Genomic DNA, 19,172 nt, shown 5'->3' with positions numbered 1-19,172 from the left:
CTCGAGTTGGAAAAAAAAATCCCCTCCCCTGATCTGGGGAAAGTCATCCTACAGCTAGGGAAGAAGACTTTAGCGTCAACCCTTTCCCACATGAATATATTGCTCTGCTGTGATCCAATCCACCCCCCCCCCTAGGAATTACTCTACCACCACCACCAATCAGGTGCCCTATGTAAAGCAATCTATCTGGGGGACAGACTAAAGAGGGAGAAAAAGGACTGAAGTTATCTCATGTGAACAAAGCCTTAAGGACTTAAAGTGAACTTGACCATTTCAATTAGATACAGTTCATTTAGAACTGACCTACTTTGGCGCCTATCAACTGAACAGTAACAAATGCTGGAGCCCTCAAGTCGATTACTGCACTTTTGTAAAAATGCCATAATAGGGTTAGAACATGATAAACTAAATGGGCAATTAAACAGCAACTCTTCTCGGATTGCTTAAGTTAGCAGTAGCCTTATTGTGCCTTATCAGTCCGAGAGATTCCCTTTAAGCAGTGTTCCCAGTCACTCTCCTATGCAGATTTCAGTTTCAGATTTCCTTAAATATTATTGGCTTAGGTTAAGCACCCTGCCATTGGTTGCATAACCACCAGACCATTCATCCAGGCAACTGTTCTGCTAAATATCTAAGTGAGACTCAGATCCTGGGCCCAAAACCTAATGGGTTCATGGGGCTGGACAGAATATAGGTGATACAAATGGTCATAGTGCATGTTAAGGTATGGAATTTTCTTCCACAAAATGCATGGCCACCAACTTAAAAGGAGGCTAGACAAATTTACAGAGAATAAAGCTATCAATGGCTCATAGTCATGGTGGCTGGGCACTGCTTCCAATATTAAAGCAGTCTGCCTCTGAGTATCAATTACTGGGGAGCACGTGGAAAGAGGCCTCAGATTGGCAGAGTTTGCCGTAGGCATTTGGTTGGCCACTGTGGGAAACTGGATCCTGCACTAGAGACACCCTTTCTTTGATCCAGTAGGGATTTTCTTCCATCATTATTCTGAAGTAGTGTAACCCTCAATGCAAACCCTCTTTTGCAGGCTCAAACCTTCCACCACACTTAAAAAGAAGAAGAAAATATGTTAGTTTGGGATGCAGTGTATGCCTATTACTGCACAGGTTTCAAAACAGTGCAATATCAATACTGACTGCAGCATCCTGAAGAATATGCCTTTACTTGTTAAATCCTTACCTGAGTCATCATTAGTCCAGAAAGTTCTCTGATCAGGTTGAGCCAACAGATCTTCTTTACTGTAAAGTTCTTTCACCTATAAAGCAGAAGGAACAAAACGTTATCTTGAATCATCTGAAACATTTTTCTACTCCAAAGAAACCTTTTAAATACACAGGTGTATTGTATACAGGTGTATTGTATACAGCTGTGCATTGAAGTGTGGACTCTCTATTTTGTGATATAGTTTCTATGTAAAGTTTATGAGATTTCTTTACACAGTGTTGAGGGAGAATCTTATCTCAGCCCTGTCAGTCAGACTGCCTGCCCATACCCAGCTGGTCTCCTTCTGGCAAAGGAAAATTCTCGTTAGTTGTTCAGGGAGGAAAAGTGTAAACGAAAGACTTAGTTGTGGTCATTATAAAAAAAGGTAAAGGTACCCCTGCCCGTACGGGCCAGTCTTGATAGACTCTAGGGTTGTGCGCTCATCTCTCTCTAGAGGCCGGGAGCCAGCGCTGTCCGCAGACACTTCCGGGTCACGTGGCTAGCGTGACAAAGCTGCTCTGGTGAGCCAGCGCAGCACACGGAACGCCGTTTACCTTCCCGCTAGTAAGCGGTCCCTATTTATCTACTTGCACCCGGGGGTGCTTTCGAACTGCTAGGTTGGCAGGCGCTGGGACCGAGCAACGGGAGCGCACCCCGCCATGGGGATTCAAACCGCCGACCATGCGATCGGTAAGTCCTAGGCGCTGAGGTTTTACCCACAGCGCCACCCGCGTCCTGGTCATTATACACATCACCAAAAATAGGATCACAACAGGGACACAGATTTGCATTAAGTGTGCATATGCTCCTTCTATGTATAAATGCAAATGTAGAAATGATTTATACAATTTAAATAGCAATCTGGTAAATCTTGCCATGGCAGGGAAGGCTAGGAAAATGTGTGCCTGCTTAATCTGCAACCCAGGTGCTAACAACTGATGGGCAACCTCAAGGCCTCTGCTCTCACTTCTTGTGGCTCCTTATCATTAAGTCAGACTTGGACCAAACAGCTATTCAAACAAAAGGACTAGCTTTGGATGGTCTTCAAATAGAGGAGTATAAAGTAGGTCACATCCCCCACCCCACCACAGTGATGACTGAGGGCAGAGAAGCCCCTTCTTTCCCCACGAGTATTGCTGCTGTGTGGTGGTGAAGTAGAGTTTATCCGACGCCCTCAGAAGGTGTACCTGCACTCTGCTCTGAAGAGTTGGGACAGTGTAGTCTGGTTCCCAGAGACAAGTGTATACACACACAAAACTTAAGAGTTTTGGGGGGGGACCTAAACCTATTTACCTGCATCTGGAAATTCCCTGTGTCAGATTATATGCAAATTTGTGGAAGATAGATCTAGATCTAGATCTAGATATACTGACATCTTCTAAATACCAAGGCTAGGAAAGCACATGGACGAAAAGTACTGTTAAATTACAATGGTGTAAAATTGGACATAAATATTGTTTATATCAATATATATTGATATCAATATATATCAATCAACCTCCAGATGGGAAGCATATTTATGTGCTTTCAAGACATGAAACCAAACACTCTCAGCATCACCACTCTTTCTGTGGACAGTACATTAATTTCATAAATAGTGAGGAAATATTTTGTCCAGTGGTCTACTTATGACTAGGTTGAAAAAAGGCATTGATTCACGAATGCTAACTCTTCCCCCACCACATTCTGCCCCCAAACAAGAAAATGACCAGGGAATGCTTTTCTTCCATCCGAATAACTGAAGACCATATGAACTGGCTGGAAGTCTTGTCCTCTTGAACTTGTCCATTAGTTGCATTTATTGCTCTTTCGATTTTTGTTCCTTGAAAAGTTTTGCTCCAGAAAACATGAGCTTTCTGCATGCCTTCTTCGTGCACTCAAATGGCATTTCCCAATGTACCTGCTTAGATTTCTCTTGATATTGCTTAGACTAAGTCAATTTGGACAATCAGACAAATTGCTTAATAGGAATGGCTGGGTCTTTTCGTCTCTTTGATTGTTTGGCACACTTAAGCTTTGGCAGATAACTACTGAAAGTAGTCAAATATTTTAAAACACCAGTTAAGACAATGGGCGATCAGGAGAAAAAAAGCCCTGTGCAGTCTATCGTATCATTACACACTGAACTCGGAGTCTCCAGTTTCCCAGGTATGTTGCACTTTGACCCACAAAAATAGAACACGGGAGCTTAAGCTTTCATTTGATCGGCCTTAATGATTCTTACCTAAGGAATAAGAAATGTTTGGCAGAATACAGTGACTCATGGAAAATTCTTACAAGTTCCATACCAGTACTTATATTTTATATTGGATTTAAAATTATAGGGCATTTTGCTGCCAGAAGCTTCCCCAAAGAAGCTTACAACCAGTGTCTTTGAGACAGGAGTGTGACTCTGTCCTGCCATGTGATGCCCTAAACCTTTCGGACACAGGGCATGTGGAAGGCATTGAGGCATTGCTCCTGGTGGTTGTAAGTTGCCCACATCACGCTACCATAAAGCAGCATGCTCAACACACCAGCCTGGTAGACCTTCATCTTGGTATTGGTCATTAGCATCACATTCTCCCATAGCCTTTCAGAGAGGTGAGTCATTGCCATAGCTGCCTTGCCAATACTATTGTACAACTCAACATCAATGGAGAGGTTATGAGTTATGGTGGAGCTCAGGGAGACAAAATCATGTACATCTCAAGCACATGGTCATCAGTGCAGATGTGTGGGGTGCTGGCAGTGTCGTGACCCAGGATCTTGGGCTTTGTCAGGCTGACTTTAAGAACAGAAGGAAAATGTGCTCTGGCCCAATCCATCAACTGGAAGCAGGACTGGCCCTACCTTTAGGCAGTGTGAACAGGGCACCTTGGGCAACAGATGCTGAGGGATAGGGAGCAGTTGTGAGGTGTTTGAGGACAGAGCTGCTCTGTGGCATCAAAGTTAGCCTGCTGCCTTCAGATGTGCCATCCTTAGGGCCGGATTGAACTAACTGGTTCTGCTCACATAAGGGCTTCCACTAGTGCAATGGGCTCCCCACTTTTCCCCACCCCATGCTCCCCTAATTGGCTTATGAACCCCTCAGAAGAGCATGTGGGGGAAATAGTTCTGCAATATTTGTCTGATAGAACATTTGTAACAGCACACCATTGAATTCTAACCCCCACTGAATCTGAAGTAAGATTCAGTTGCCAGTTTGGTTGGTTTCTGTATGTAGAATGGTGAGTACTGTCCTGTCATTTGCCTCAGGTAAAAAAAAGGTGGGGGGAATTGGGTAATCCCAGACTGGAAGACCAAGGGCTGCTGAGTTTCCGTGTCTCTGTGCATATATTTTTTCTGGGTTTGGGGATAATGGTACTATTATCTGTTGCTTGTAAATCACCTTGATAATAATTTGAAAGGCAGAATATAAATCTTCTAAATAAACAAACAAATGAATACCACAGCTGGTGACATAATAATAAATCTTTGATAGATAATGAAAAGCCAGTAGAAAACCTTAACATCTTCAGCCTCTTTCAGACAGCTGCAGCTGAGAGCGGCTTCATGGATGATGTTGCTGCAGAGATAACAGGAAGTGCAGCTGTCTCACACTTCCTGTTTCTCCTATCTCACATAAGTTTCCACATCTCCTGGGTAGAAAAGCAGAGGCATTCTCAGTTCTCTGGGCCTCAAAGAACCACTCTTTGAAGAAGACTTGGAAATTATGCACCATCACTTCCGATCTCATGCTTCAACCCACATACTTAACCAGGAGGGCCAGTGCCAACCATGTAATGGCTGAACACTGACCAAGGGAGTGAGGGACATGGGTATGTGAGAGTGTGTGCCACAACACCACCCAATGTCTGAAATCTTTTCCACAGCATGTCTACCAAAACCTGATTTTACTCTACCTGCATTGTGTGTGACCATAGTGGTACTTTCTCAGGGGAAGAAACCCCCACCCTGATATTATTAGAAGCCAGCACCACATTTCTACATGGCTGCAGCCTATTCAGGGATGCCAACATGTTTAGCCATCAGCATCAGATGCTGCCAGGAACATTTTCAGCCCAGCTTCCAAATATGCGTCCTTAATAGATGGAAGAGGTTGTTGTTGTTGCTGCTGTTGTGAAATGGGGATCCTGTGGCTCTTTGGATGTTGTTGGGTTCCAGCTCCCATGCTGGCTGGGACTGATGGAAATTGGGAGTTTAGCAACAACGGGAAGGCCACAGGTTCCCCACCCCTACACTACAGACTGAGGAATAGACATCTGAAGGACAATTTTTGGTCAACCATGTAGGTACAAGCCCTGGGCCCTGACTGGAGGGGGAAATGTTTTTGTAGGGATTTCTGCTTGGTTAAGTAGCATGCTTCTGAATGTCAGTCGCTGGGAATCATAGGTGGGGAAAATGCTATTGTATTCAGATCCTGCCTGCAGCCTTCCCATAGGCTAGAATCATAGAATTGTAGAGTTGGATTGGACCCTGAGGATTTGGAAAGCTCTGATCTAATTCAACCCCTTGCAGTGCAGGAATATGCAGCTGTCCCATATGGGGCTCAAACCTGCAAAACTTAGCGTTATCAGCACCAAGCTGTAACCAACTGAGCTACATCTGGTTGACTACTGTCAGCACAGGATGCTGGTCTAGATGGGTGTTTGGCCTGGTCCAGCAGGGCTCTCTTGATGTTCTTAGTGACCAAGTAATACTGGTTACGGAGTCTCTGAATGAGTTGAAATGACCTATCATATTGAGTCAGCGCTAGTTCTTGTATAGATAAGTCTTTAATCACATCCTGAGTACTATCATAAAGCTAACTGTTCAGATTGTTTGTACATAATGTTTGCATTAAGGTCATCTGATGAGCCATTCTCTGAGTTCCGTCTGTAGAAAATATGTTTTATGGATTCACTGAGGGCATTTGCAGTGATTGTTGCCCAGTTTTGGAATGACCTCCCAAAGGTAAAAGACTGGTGCTGACACGGGACTCTTTTTGGCAACATGTTAAGATGTTTTTATTTGCCCAGACATTTCATTTTGAGTACAGTGGGGCAATCACTGATGGGTAAACTATGTTATCTTTTCAAAAATCCTGGCAAAGATGAGACTATTGCAAAGTGGGAGTCTCCTTAGTGAGTTCACATGCACTGGGATTTTCCACTGAGATAACTTCCTTGAGTTAAATGACTTCCATTTGAAAAGGACAATGTCCATGCAAGTGTATAGGCAGCAGGCCCCAGGCAGGTGTAGAGATAAAACAGCACAGGAGCTTTTGCTCAGCTGTTGCATGTGCTAATCAAACCTGTGGAAAAGTTTCTAAAAGTTACTTGCTAGGGCTGAAAAAGTTAAGGTCACATTCAAAGGTCATTCTGAGCTGCAGGTCTCGCTAAGCCCAATTAAGCCCATATAGACGAAGCTGTGTGCTGACTGCACCACGCCAGGGCTGGCATAATTTAGGAACTACTTTGGACAGGAGTCAAGGAAATAAGGGGACTTTGGATCCTGCAAAGCCTTGGCTGCCCCAATGTACCCCATTTTGGAACCCCACCAGAGAGCATTCTGCTGCAGAGCGTTCTGCGGGTGTACAGGGGGTGGGGTCCAGCAATGAAAGTGCTGCTGCAGGCTCTCTGTTTCCTGCAGGCTCTCTGATGGCCTTGGGCTAGCTTTAGCATCGCTCCACAATTTGCATAGTGATTGACGAATGACAGAAGTACTTAATGATCGGCGGCATGATATCACTCAGTTTTCCACCATATTACATAGAAGTACTCCATTGTCAGTTGCCTTCCCAAAACGTAACACTTTAGTCTTCGAAAAATCCAGGAGTGTGAAAAAGTTTGAATGGAGTTAAGAGAATCTACATCTCATGAGTCAGAAGAACAATGTGGAGCCTTATTCTAGCCATATATTTGCAGAGTGGCATTGTTCAACATTTCTCTGGCTAATGAGATTTAAGCATGCAGTGGCCAGGAAAAGCTTTTGAACAATCTTTCTGTTAGGCTTAGGATATTTGGCTTCTGTAAATGATGCTCTGTATTGTTGCAGGCCACCCCAATATCTGTGAAGTGGTAGCAAGATTTCAGGGGGTTCCAGGTGCTCACCCAGGGTTGTGTTTCTGCTGGGAAAATCGAGGCACAGTGGAAAGTAGTGTCTTTAAGAAATATGGTTTATTTTTCACATATCTACACCTAAAACCTTCAGTGGAGGGGGTGAAGAACATTACACCCCAAGAGTATCCCTCATTACTCCTTTCATAGCTTCAGCAAGCTTGGGTCCAAAGAAACAGCCAGTCTTGGTCCCTGCTCTCTCTTGGCAGCATCCTCCAGTCAGTACTGCATGGAGTTCTCTCTTTTGTTCCCCTCCTTCCTCCCAGAACACGTTGCCAAAATGCAACACCCCCTCCTTCTGCTTGCCCCCCTTCTCCAGACCTCTCTCTCTCTCTTTAGAAGGACCACATTTTTTATGTGTGACATCATATTCACATTACCATAGACTCAAGCATCTTCATTTGATGGCTATCAACACCTTTGTCATGTTTAATGACAACGCAGGCTATACCCTGAAAAACAAGCTTAGCCTGCATTTTTACACTGCTAAGCTGTCTCTCACTCCTCCCCCCCCCCCCCCGGAAGACCCCAAGCATTTAGTAATTTCTAGCATTCAGTAATTTCTAACATTCACTAACTTTTTAGAATTATGGGTGCTTTTGTACCCCCAAACTCTAGTATCCCAAATCTGTAATAGTACTAGTATGGGTATAACTCCTTACAGCCTCCAGAATTTCACAGATGAATGCAGGGACACTTCTAGGATGTTTATTCTTACACCAAGGTCCAAGGATCATTGCCTGAGGGCCCTGGCACTTTGTTACACACTACCGAAAGTTCTTGTCTGCATTCTGTATTTATTTACTCTGCAATGACTGGTCCTATAATATGCTGATCAGCTCAAATTGATCCTCAACAGCAGTAGCATGTGAAGTGTCATGGAGTGGAATTCAGTGCTGCACCCTTCCAGTCCTTGCACAACTTAACTAGAATGCCATACCAGTGACTCTTCATTTCTGAAAACCTCTCGACAGAAAACAGATCACAATCTCATGTAACTTTGGCATGTTGACATTTTGACATTAAATGTCAAAAAGAATTGGCTTGTGCAACTCAAAAACACATTTCTGATACAATAAGAGGCACATGAAAAGCACTCCCTCCTTCAAACTAATGCTTCCTAACATGTTTCTTTTGTTCATGCTTAATAATTAAATTATTAAGAACCTGGCCAAGGGCACAATTTTGTGAACAGAGAATGGTCATTTAAATTGCTGTGTGTTGAGCATAACATAGACCTCGCTTTTCAAATCATGAATGTGTCACCAGTGGCAGAGCATATGCCCGCGCTGCCCAGGGCTGGCGCTCTCTCGAGGGGGGCATGGCGCGGAGGGTGCCCTGCCAGGCACGGGATAGCTGCTCAGTTGCCCGGAGCAGTGTGCGGGCCCTGCAGCTGGGGACAGAACGAGCCACCCATGGCGGACATTCGGCGCACCGCCTGCCTGCGACTCCCAAGCCCCCCCCAAGCTGTCAAAACAAAGGGGGAAGGGGGGAATGCCGCCGGCAAAGCGGCGCAGCTCCTACCTTACCCCGACGGCTTGGAGTAGGCTTGGGAGTCACGGGTGGGTGGCGCGCCTAATGTCACCCCCCTCAGTGAGGGCACCTGGGGCGGTCTGCCCAGACTGCCCCCTTTCCTACACCCCATGTGTCACAAACACTGGGTTTCTTGGATAGATCTGTTACTGTTGGAGAAGAGCAGCAGCTGAAGAATGCCACCCCCCTTCTCCTGAGACCCTGGTCAGGAATTGATGTTTGAGTCAAACATGGGCAATAGAAACAATAGTGCTATACTATCTCTTAGTTTCCGTCCTGATGGCCAACAACTTTCATTATCATATTTAGCTAGATGTAAATCAAAATCAGCAAAGGTCCCTTGTTACCTTAATTAGAAGCTTTCTCCTCCATTAGTTTCAAACACTGTGTGTGTGTGTGTGTGTGTCTTGTTCTGATGTGATTAACCCACAATAAAAGGCATGGGTGATGCCCAGCTAAGCCTCACACAGAGAAGAGCCACTGATATCAATGCCCTTGCCCAACTCCATTGATTTCAATGGCTCTGCTTTTACTATGACTAACGCTGTGTACCACCCTGGGATATTAAACAATCACTCATTGAGGGCCCCATACAAATTCAGATTCAGGGTTTAGGAATGGACTTCCCTTAATTCCCACGTGCTTAAATTTGCCTCTCCAGATTAGTGCTGCCCTCTTTACTTTTCCACTTGGGAAGAGGCAGCAATCCAACCCATACCAGTGGTATTTGCTTGTGCCTATGATGCCTCAGAACCCTTGAACAGATTCAAGTGGGATTTAATAATACTTGAGTGCAGTCACTGCTGATTTGCATAGCAGGCGCCTGACCTATCATGTCTCAGATCTGAGTCATACTAAAGATTTGCCAGCTTTCCTTGGAATTACATTTGTTCTGTCATCAAGCATTGGGGAAGGGGAGGAGAGGGGGAAAGAGGAGGAGCACCAGCTGCGTGCCACACAGTTTGATGGTGTTCATTGGAATTACATATAATTTTAGCCTGCCCATTTGCTGGCTCTCCTTCCCCATGCCTCATTTGAAAACTCTTTGTGTTCAGTTCTTCTGACGCATCTAAATAACTTTCGTAATAACCCTATATCAAACCATTACGAAACCATGGAAGCAGATATGGTATTTCAATTTAATAATCAGAACAAACATCCTGCTCTCACAGAAGATCCTCTCTCCAAACTACTCAGATTTTGCAATAAAAACTCCTTATCTTCTTCTTAAGAATGATAAGGCACTAGAATGGCAGAAAGACTGGGCATAGTAATATACCTGCTATCTCTGTACTTTATTTGCTGCTCTGTCCAAGTAGGTACTTAGCTTGGGCAGCCTAATGGATCCACTGATGCTTTTCGAGAAGCAATGGCCAAAAACTCTTTTTAAAAATCAATTATATCTGATATCTCAGATATGTCACTTGCTGGATAGCCAAGACCTCTCAACAGTTATCTGTGCGCTTTGTTGCACCAAGGACTGACTACTGCCATGCATTCTGCATGGGGCGGCCCTTGAAGATGAGTCACATGTTGCAACTAACGCAGGTTGCCACATTAGCAGCCAAGAGCATATTTAGCTGTTCTTGTGCCAGCTGGGCATTGGGCCTCTGAGTTAAATTTAAAATGCTGGTTCTTAGTTTTTCAGAACCTCATGGGCCAGGACTAAGATATCAGAGAATGCCTCTTTTCATTTCAGCCTCTGAATCACTGCTTGAAAGGTATGAATATTTGATCCGTATTTGATCAAATCAAATAATGTGCTAGGACATTTCTTTATTTTTGTAAACAGGCTCGTATTCTGGAAGAGTCACTCAAATCCAACAAGCTACTACAGAGTAGTGATATTAGATTGCAGTCTGTATCAGTAGATTCCACTGAAATCACAGTACAGTGGTACCTCGGGTTACAGACGCTTCAGGTTACAGACTCCGCTAACCCAGAAATAGTACCTCGGGTTAAGAACTTTGCTTCAGGATGAGAACAGAAATCACATGGCGGTGGCGTGGCGGCAGCAGGAGTCCCCATTAGCTAAAGTGGTACCTCAGGTTAAGAACAGTTTCAGATTAAGAACGGACCTCCGGAACGAATTACGTTCTTAACCCGAGGTACCACTGTAATGCAATATTTATATTGCCAGTCAACCTAGTCATTGAGAAGTGACTGTTTAGGAAATGGGCCAGAGCTATGGCTTCCATTTCAGAATTTTGGCTCACAATTTAAGGGATGATTTTGGTTTTTGCTAATTCACATAAACCAAACACTTTGCAAACCAGCTGTTGGATTTTAAAATGAGGGATGCTGAAATACCCATGATCTAATTGCTCCCAAATGCAGATTTAGTTATTTTTAAAATCTGCTTTTGGGTTTTAAGACTGGATGACATGTGTATAAATAGTCAAAAATTTTATTAGTGAGTGCCTCCATACGCTCTACTAGGTCACTCGTCATGCCAACCGTATGAAGATAAAGTGGACAAAGATCAGAAGATGGCTTCAGAAGCTGCTGCTTTCGTACTTCTGAGCTACATTTGTCCATCCACTGTGTGATTTCATGCGAATGCTTACATAGTGCAGTCCCCCCCCTTAACCTTTCTTAGAGCCACTTTGAGAGGGGACAACCGAGAGCAGGAAAAACAGTGGATGGCCTCATGACTCCTCCCTTGCTCTCAGTGGCCTCTGCCTGAAGCAGCTTTTCAACCTCACAAAAGGGCAATCAGGCCACAGTTACAGGCATCTGTATACAGGGCCAGTTCAAGATCTCTTGGTGCCTGAAGCAAAGGGCAAGCTGCCATCTCCTCCATTTCTGATACAGAAGCTGATCAGATGGGCACTTGGAGCTGACTTCAATGCTGGTTGAAGGGCCAGTATCATTCACTGCTCCTGCGCAGCAGTAGATACTGGTGTGGGGCACAGCTGACTGCTCACCTGGCCTCTGCTCAGAGAGGGAGAGGTGAGGCTGGCATGCTGCAAATGCATACCAGTAGAGCCAATCCAGTATTGCCTCTGGCCTACCCATGAGGTGGAGTGAGGCAGCCACCTCAGGCATGGGGAAGTGCCCCACCCGCCCCTGCCACTGCTGGAAAAGTGAGGAAAAGTGGCAGCTTCTGGCTAGATCTCTCAGAACTATTATGAGGTCTCATTGGAAGCTGCCACTGCTGGTCAATCCCAGTAAGCAAGGCTTTGGTGGAATAGCAGTAGTGGGGATGGTGCCTCATGTCACCTCAGGCAGCAAAAAGGGATGCGCTACTCCGGTCTGCCAATGCATTAGCACAGGGGTAGGCAACCTAAGGCCCGTGGGCCGGATGCGGCCCAGTCGCCTTCTCAATCCAACCCATGGACGGTCCGGGAATCAGCATGTTTTTACATGAGTAGAATGTGTGCTTTTAATTAAAATTCATCTCTGGGTTATTTGTGGGGTATAGGAATTAGTTCATCCCCCCCCCCCCCCAAATATAATCTGGCCCACCACATGGTCTGAGGGATGGTGGACCAGCCCACAGCTGAAAAAGGTTGCTGACCCCTGCATTAGCACCATACCACCTGCACCACTGCCTCCCCCCTTCCCCTCTGCCTCTGGGTTGGCAGCAGTGATGCAACCAAATGAAGGCCAGGTGAGAAGTGTCTCCGTGCCACGTCATCCACTGCTGCTCCCGAGGGCCCCATGTCTAGCTTGGAAGGTGCAAGGCAGGCTACATGTCCAGTCCCTACCCCTCAGTACCTGAAATGCTGTTTGTATGTAAGGTCATCAGCTATGTCAGTCTCCATTGGACCCACAAGAGGCCCATGTTTCTCTTGAAAGTGACTGAGTTGCCCAACAGACATAGGCTCAACTTTTCGGAAGTCCCAGCCTGAGACACCACAGATAGCTTTGGACCACATAGCTGACAGATCTGGGGCAACAAGGAAGCATTTGGTCCAACATTCATCTATAGGCAACTTTGGGCTAAGTCCAAAAATATGATTGGGTACTTACGAATGCTGCTTTTAAACGACACCTTACCAAACAGTGGCACATGAGTAGAGAGTTGGAGCAGCAGCAATACCCTCTCCACAGCAGTCATGCTACATTCACTGGGGCAGGGAAGGGGTGAGGGCATTATCAAGATCACCCAACATGGCATTTTTGGCCTTACCCCCCACATCTCTGTCCCAATATTGACAGCACTGCCACTGAGAGGGCACTGCTGCTGCACTGACTCCTCACCTGCTGCTGCTGCTGCACCTTACAGGTGTTAATAAGTTGCACCAATTAAAGTTGCAATCCTAATCATCCTTACTAGGGAACAAATCAACATAGCGGGACTTACTTTCTAGCAAACATGAACAGGGTTGTACTATTAGAGTCATTTTTGACAGACGATAACAGATTTATCTTGTTTATTGGGTAAGAGAAATGTTTGATGTATCAGAAAAATATTTGGAATTCATTATTTTTGAAGTCTTTAGGTCAATTCATCTAAAAACAGAACTAAAACACACCACACTTGATTTTGTTTTTTCTCCTGCCAACATAATTTAAAACTGCTCTGCATTTACTAATATTTCTGTGGTGGGCGACAAAGCAAATCAATAAATCAATACAGCACAACTATGCCAGAGAAAATCTTATTGAAGGGCTTATGTGTTTTCCATGTTAATCCAAGAGTTGCGCAGCCAGTTTTGAGAGAGAGAGAGAGAGAGAGAGAGAGAGAATATTCATCTAAAAGCAAAACTGGTAATCAAACTTGTTGTGCCAGCTCTTTTAAAGCTAGGTTATTTTCAGTTGCCCTTGTTATGTAATGTGTGCTTGGCTTTGTTTTGAAAGCTAAGGTTACAAGCGTCGAGTGAGGCAGCACATGCTTTAATTGGCAATGTTCACATGGAATAAAATAGAAAAAAATCACAATCCTTTTAACCTAGTCAGAGGTGTGTCTGTTTGAGCACCTCCCACATTCCCAGTTCAGCGCTTGAGGGTTAAAAACTGCACATGAAAGCAAAAGCAAGGATGATGTATCAGAGAAGGCAAAGCGATTTTAATTCAGGGAGGTGAATTATCTGTGCCAGAAATGCTGGTCTTGTGACCCTTCCTATCCAACAATGCACTCCAGATGGGCTGGACTTGAAACACGATTGTTCTGTAGCCGATGGCAAGAGATCAGAGTCATTGAAGCTGCAAGTTTGATCCCTGCAATGCTGCCTATTCAAACACAGCCCCAACACTTGCATTTATTTCGAATTTATACTTTGTCTTACAAGTAAGGTTGCCATATTTTGAAAAGCAAAAAAGAGGACGCTATGACAGCCATTCATAGCAAATAAACGCAATTTGTCTCAAATTTTACCCCTGAAAAAGAGGGTGTGTCCTGGAAAAAGAGGACACATGGCAACCCTACTTACAAGACAACCAGGAACTTCAGGACAATTTAACATGCACTTAGTGTACACTTACATGGACACTAATGTATGCCAATATTCATAGTAAGTGATGAAAACGACAGAGGACCAATCCTACAGGGCCCTCACTGAATCCTCTGTTATGATCTCATTCGGCCATCCTTCATGTCCCCCACTTCTCAAGAATGGATTTGCCAGCACAGCAGATCTCAGGGAGGCCCTCCTGACGAATGCACCCAGAAGCCACTTTCCCCATGATGCAATCCTACACCACTGGATAGTGTGGGTGCTTTTCCAAACATATGGGCAAGGCTGATTGTTTAACTTTCCCATCCAGTTGTGCCTTTCCCTTGCCCCTTCACACACACTGTGGTTTTGGTGATCAGGGCCATCCCTCCCTCCCGCCCTGAAAGGTGCCCATTTGGTGCAGAAGAGCCACGACATTAGTTGCACCGACATGCTTGCTTTTCTTGAGTCTGCACTTGCTGCTTTGGTGCAGGATTGTGCTTCAATGGCAGCAGCTGCCATACAAATCCTTAAATGTCGAAATACTAGTCCTTGGATATCAAAGGCTCCCTGCCTGCTAATCTTTCATGAGCAAATCCTCTGGGCTGTCCTATGTGCATATCCTGCTATGTGCGCATGGTGCGCTTTTAAGTGACCTTTTCAAACTGTGTCAAGATTGTGGAATGGCATCTCCTCTTTGTGCTTTTTTCCTGCTGAGGAAACATCTCTACATCTCTACCCTGCCTTTAGCAAAAGGAAAGAGGGGTGAAGAAAATCTCCATTCAGCTAAATCTTTTCCATATGAATGTGCAAATGTAATGGAAATCAGCTACTGAGGCCTTTTTTGTGCAGCAGGCTCCGACATGCCTGAGTCTTAGAGCTAGCATAATAATTTACACAAGGGTCTTTTATTTCTTTAATTATTTGGTCCAAACTTCATATTTTAGGAGAAAGTCATCACTGGAACTCAGCTTCTGAAGGATAATTAGATTTTTTTTTATTATGGCCAACATTTTTATTCACCTATTGCTGTTTCTTTTTCTAATGTGGAGCTATTGCTGTTTTCAAGTACCTTTTTAAAAACTCCTCTCATAACAAAACCAGGAGATTTGTAACCCTTCTGTGGCTTGAATGGTCCACAATGTGAATTTTGCTTTCTGAGAAACCTGGATTTGTTTGGCTGCCCAAATCCACAGTGCAGAAGCAGATGCAATTTTAATAATCTGGCTAGGTTTGCTATATTGGAATCTTCTTTTTGCTGGGGCTGCTTCTGCTGCAGCATATTGCCTGCTAGCTTCTTATTAAACAGGGATTTGTTAAGGTTATTATACTGAATGCCACATTTCCTTTTAAAAAAAACCCTCAGAGCCGTTTATGTGGTGCTGTGGTTAGAATGTTGGACTAAGACTGCTGAGAGCCAGGTTCAAATTCCCACTCAGCTATGAAACTGACTGGGCAAAGTTGGGCCAGTCCACTCTCTCTCATCCTAACCTTCCTTCCTTCCTTCCTTCCTTCCTGGGTGGTTGTGAGGATAAATGGGGTATGTCTGTCACTATGTACATTGCCTTTTGCTCCTTGGAGGAAAGGCAATATATAAATATAATAAATAAGCACATGGGAAAGTGGGTCTTCCAATGGCCTCCAGCAGGACCTTACTATCAATCAAGCACTCCCAGTCAGTTCACCAAGTCAGTGTTAACAATTAATGGTGCTGTGAGGGCTGCCTGTGCCATATGCTTTTTCTGAATATTTAGACCAGTTTTATGATGGAAACCATTTGGCTGGCTCTGCCAAACACAGGGGGCACAACTGTCTATGATGGAGGATTGCCATAAGGCCCCATGACATACGACAAAATTGCCAGGAAAATGACCCCATGGAAGCAACAAAATAAGAGTGGGTGATGGGCGTCTTCAGTTCTCTCCATTAGAAACATTGGAAGCTGCCTTAAACCAGGTCATGATATTTGTCAATCCAGTTCAGTATTGTCTACTCTGCCTGGCAGCAGCTCTCCTGGACCTCAGACACTATTCACATCAGCCAAGGACAATGCCACTGCTGTGTCAGAGGAGCCTTGACCTTACCACTGCCCTGCCCAGTCCAGCTAAGCTGTACGGACATTGGCTTCAAGAGGGCTCTGATCCACTGCACTGGCTGCTACTGATGCTAGGGATTGAACACAAGGTCTTCTCTATGACAGATAAGTACTCTACCACTGAAGTATGATCCCTTCCAAACTAATCCAACAAATGGACAGTGTTCTACACTTACTATTTCGATAATGGATGGTGATACAGAGGGCATTGCATGGAGCTCGGCAGCATGCGTTGTATAGTCAATGTTCTTATTAGACAAATCCATGGAAGAGATACAGATATCAATAGCTACTAGTCATGGTGTTCTCCCTCCACTCTCAAGTCGTATGCCTCTGTACAGTGGTACCTCGGGTTGCAGATGCTTCAGGTTACATACGCTTCAGGTTACACACTCTGCTAACCCAGAAATAGTGCTTCAGGTTAAGAACTTTGCTTCAGGATAAGAACAGAAATCGGGCTATGGTGGCGTGGCAGCAGCAGGAGGCCCCATTAGCTAAAGTGGTGCTTCAGGTTAAGAACAGTTTCAGGTTAAGAATGGACCTCCAGAATGAATTAAGTACTTAACCCGAGGTACCACTGTATACCAGTTGCTGCAAGTCATAAGTGAGGAGAGCTCTGGACCACTCAGGTCCTCCTTGTGGACTTCCAGTTGACCTGACTCAGTAGGGCCCTTAGGTTCTTACATTGTGCAGATGGAAGGCAACTTGCTCAACCAATCTTCCTGTTCCTCATTCTCCTGAAGACTCAAGCCTCCCCCCAAAAAACCCTCCCCAGAAGAAGGCTCCAAATAGTGAAGGCTCTGTCACATGGGTTTTCTGTGGAAAGAGGGAACTGTCAAACGTTGAGCGGAGGGATCTTGCACAAGTGGAGCTGCTACTGGAGCAAGATCCCTTGGCCTGATTCCAAGTGATTTCCTCCTTGTCACTGCAGCTCCACAGGGCACAGCCTCCACTGTTCAGGTGGGCTCCCAACCCCCTTGAATCAAATCAGGGGTGATACAAAGGAGGGAGGAGGGAAGGGCAAGATGGGTTGTACTAGCTGTTTTCCACTCACCTAACAGCCCCCTGCGTCTGTGCAAAGTCAACACGTGCACAAAAGCAAGCTAGATGGGGCTTTTAGCTCACATCTCTTATAGCTCATACCACTTCAGAGGGACCCCCATTTCACCCTTGAATGTATGAATTGCAGCCCTTTCCCCATAGAAAGCTAGGCGTAATATGTTCTTATCACAGCGGAGAGCTGCACGTGGCGTGAGAAGCGAGGAAGAATCTTGCTTACTTTGCAGCTTCTGTGGTCTTCCCAGGAACAAGATTCTGTGTCCTGTGGGACAATCCCTCTTGGAAAAGCGTGATCACTGAAGCACATCTGACATAACGGAGCCTCAATGTCAGGCTCCCCTTGAGGTATATGCATCACAGTGGACCCCGGGTATTTGAGGCTGCTGGCCTGATGTTTTTCCATGCTCACCATAGGGCTCTTAATCCATCTTCGTACCTGTAAACATAAAACAAATCCTCCGTTTAACATCTGCCCTGCGGATTTTCTGACACAGGCTGTTTAATGCAAAGCACATGTGGATAATCAGATGGCGATGACTAACATTTGGACTGGGCTCAGAAGAAAAGATCTATATTAAAAAAACAGTCTGAAAGTCTGTTTGAGGGAGAATGCACAAATCCACCCTACCCAGAACACTACAGAAACTTCATGCATTAAGAATAGACATACTGCAAGTGTTAAACGAGTTCAAAACATTTTAGTCTCACTCTGCTCACAGAGTAACAACTTTTATGTTCAACTGCTATCTTAAATGGTCTCATTACTTCCCATTCTGTTGATAGCGCACCCCTGGCAGCAGTGATGGTCAGATTACGCCTGTTCTGCATCCTTGGTCTCCTCTCTGCCTTTTTGCTGTAGCTTTTTGTTCTGAGATCCCACGCATAGGGTGTTCCAGTTTAAAAACTATATTGCATTTTCAAGACATCTCATCTCATTCACATTCGAATTTTGCAACCTGCAGGCCCTTGAACCAATGTTACCTTCACTCCAAATCTGCTTTATCCCTACCAAATAAATCAAAAGTTGCAGTGCTTCATTTTCCCCAGAGGAACAAATGGCAGTCACAAACTTACAAGGGAAGTTCAGGCTGAATGAGCACAGTAACTCTTCTCAGTAGACCTTGCCCCAAGGAGGCAGTTGAGAAGACTGAAGGTTCTCACCTTCCCACAGTTCCCTAAGTCTTTTTCTCCCCAGATCCTTCCCAAGCAGGAACCAGGGAACCAGGCAGAGGGCCTTCTCGGTAGTGGCACCTGCCCTGTGGAACTCCCTCCCATCAGATGTCAAGGAAATAAAAAACTACCTGACTTTTAGAAGGCAGCCCTGTTTAGGGAAGTTTTTAATATTCTGTTGGGAGATGCCCAGAATGGCTGGGGAAACCCAGCCAGATGGGTGGGGTATAAATATTACTACTACTATTAACTTCATCTTGTCTTTCTTTGCTCTGCCCTCTTCACTAATCTTTGTGTTCTGGGAGACCAGGGGGGAGGCGAGCTGGTCACAGCAGGAGGGGGAGACTCCCTGGCTTCTTCAGCAGTTTTCCTCTTGGCCACACTCCTGTCCAGCCTCTGCTTCTGCCTCTGATTTTGGACTACTCCCTGCCACAGACTCTTCCTGCTCACTAAACCCTTTTACCTCTTCAGCTTTCAACACCTCCTCCTCCCAGTCTTTTCCCTCTGTCCACTCATTGCTGTCCCATCACCAATCCCCTGGCTCTGTGCCTTCTTCCCCTGGGGAATCTCCGAGGGGGTTCCCTGGATGGTGCCTCCCACCATTCCTGTGCACCCAGTCAGTCCATTATA

At 45.1% G+C, this 19,172-nt stretch overlaps 1 protein-coding gene across 1 annotated transcript in view; it reads right to left on the bottom strand.

Annotated features, from left to right (window-relative positions):
- Positions 1-19,172, bottom strand: part of SGK1 (serum/glucocorticoid regulated kinase 1) — a 72,957-nt gene that overhangs the window by 23,371 nt on the left and 30,414 nt on the right. The window contains exons 2-3 of the mRNA XM_077925971.1: positions 17,593-17,808; positions 1,201-1,276 (exon numbers count right to left, since the gene is read on the bottom strand). Of these exons, the coding sequence (XP_077782097.1) occupies positions 1,201-1,276; positions 17,593-17,808 (292 nt within the window). The remainder of the gene's footprint in view (positions 1-1,200; positions 1,277-17,592; positions 17,809-19,172) is intronic.

This window comes from Podarcis muralis, chromosome 3 (assembly GCF_964188315.1).
Source record: "Podarcis muralis chromosome 3, rPodMur119.hap1.1, whole genome shotgun sequence".
NCBI lineage: Eukaryota > Metazoa > Chordata > Lepidosauria > Squamata > Lacertidae > Podarcis > Podarcis muralis.
This window is presented reverse-complemented; position numbering and strand designations above follow the sequence as displayed.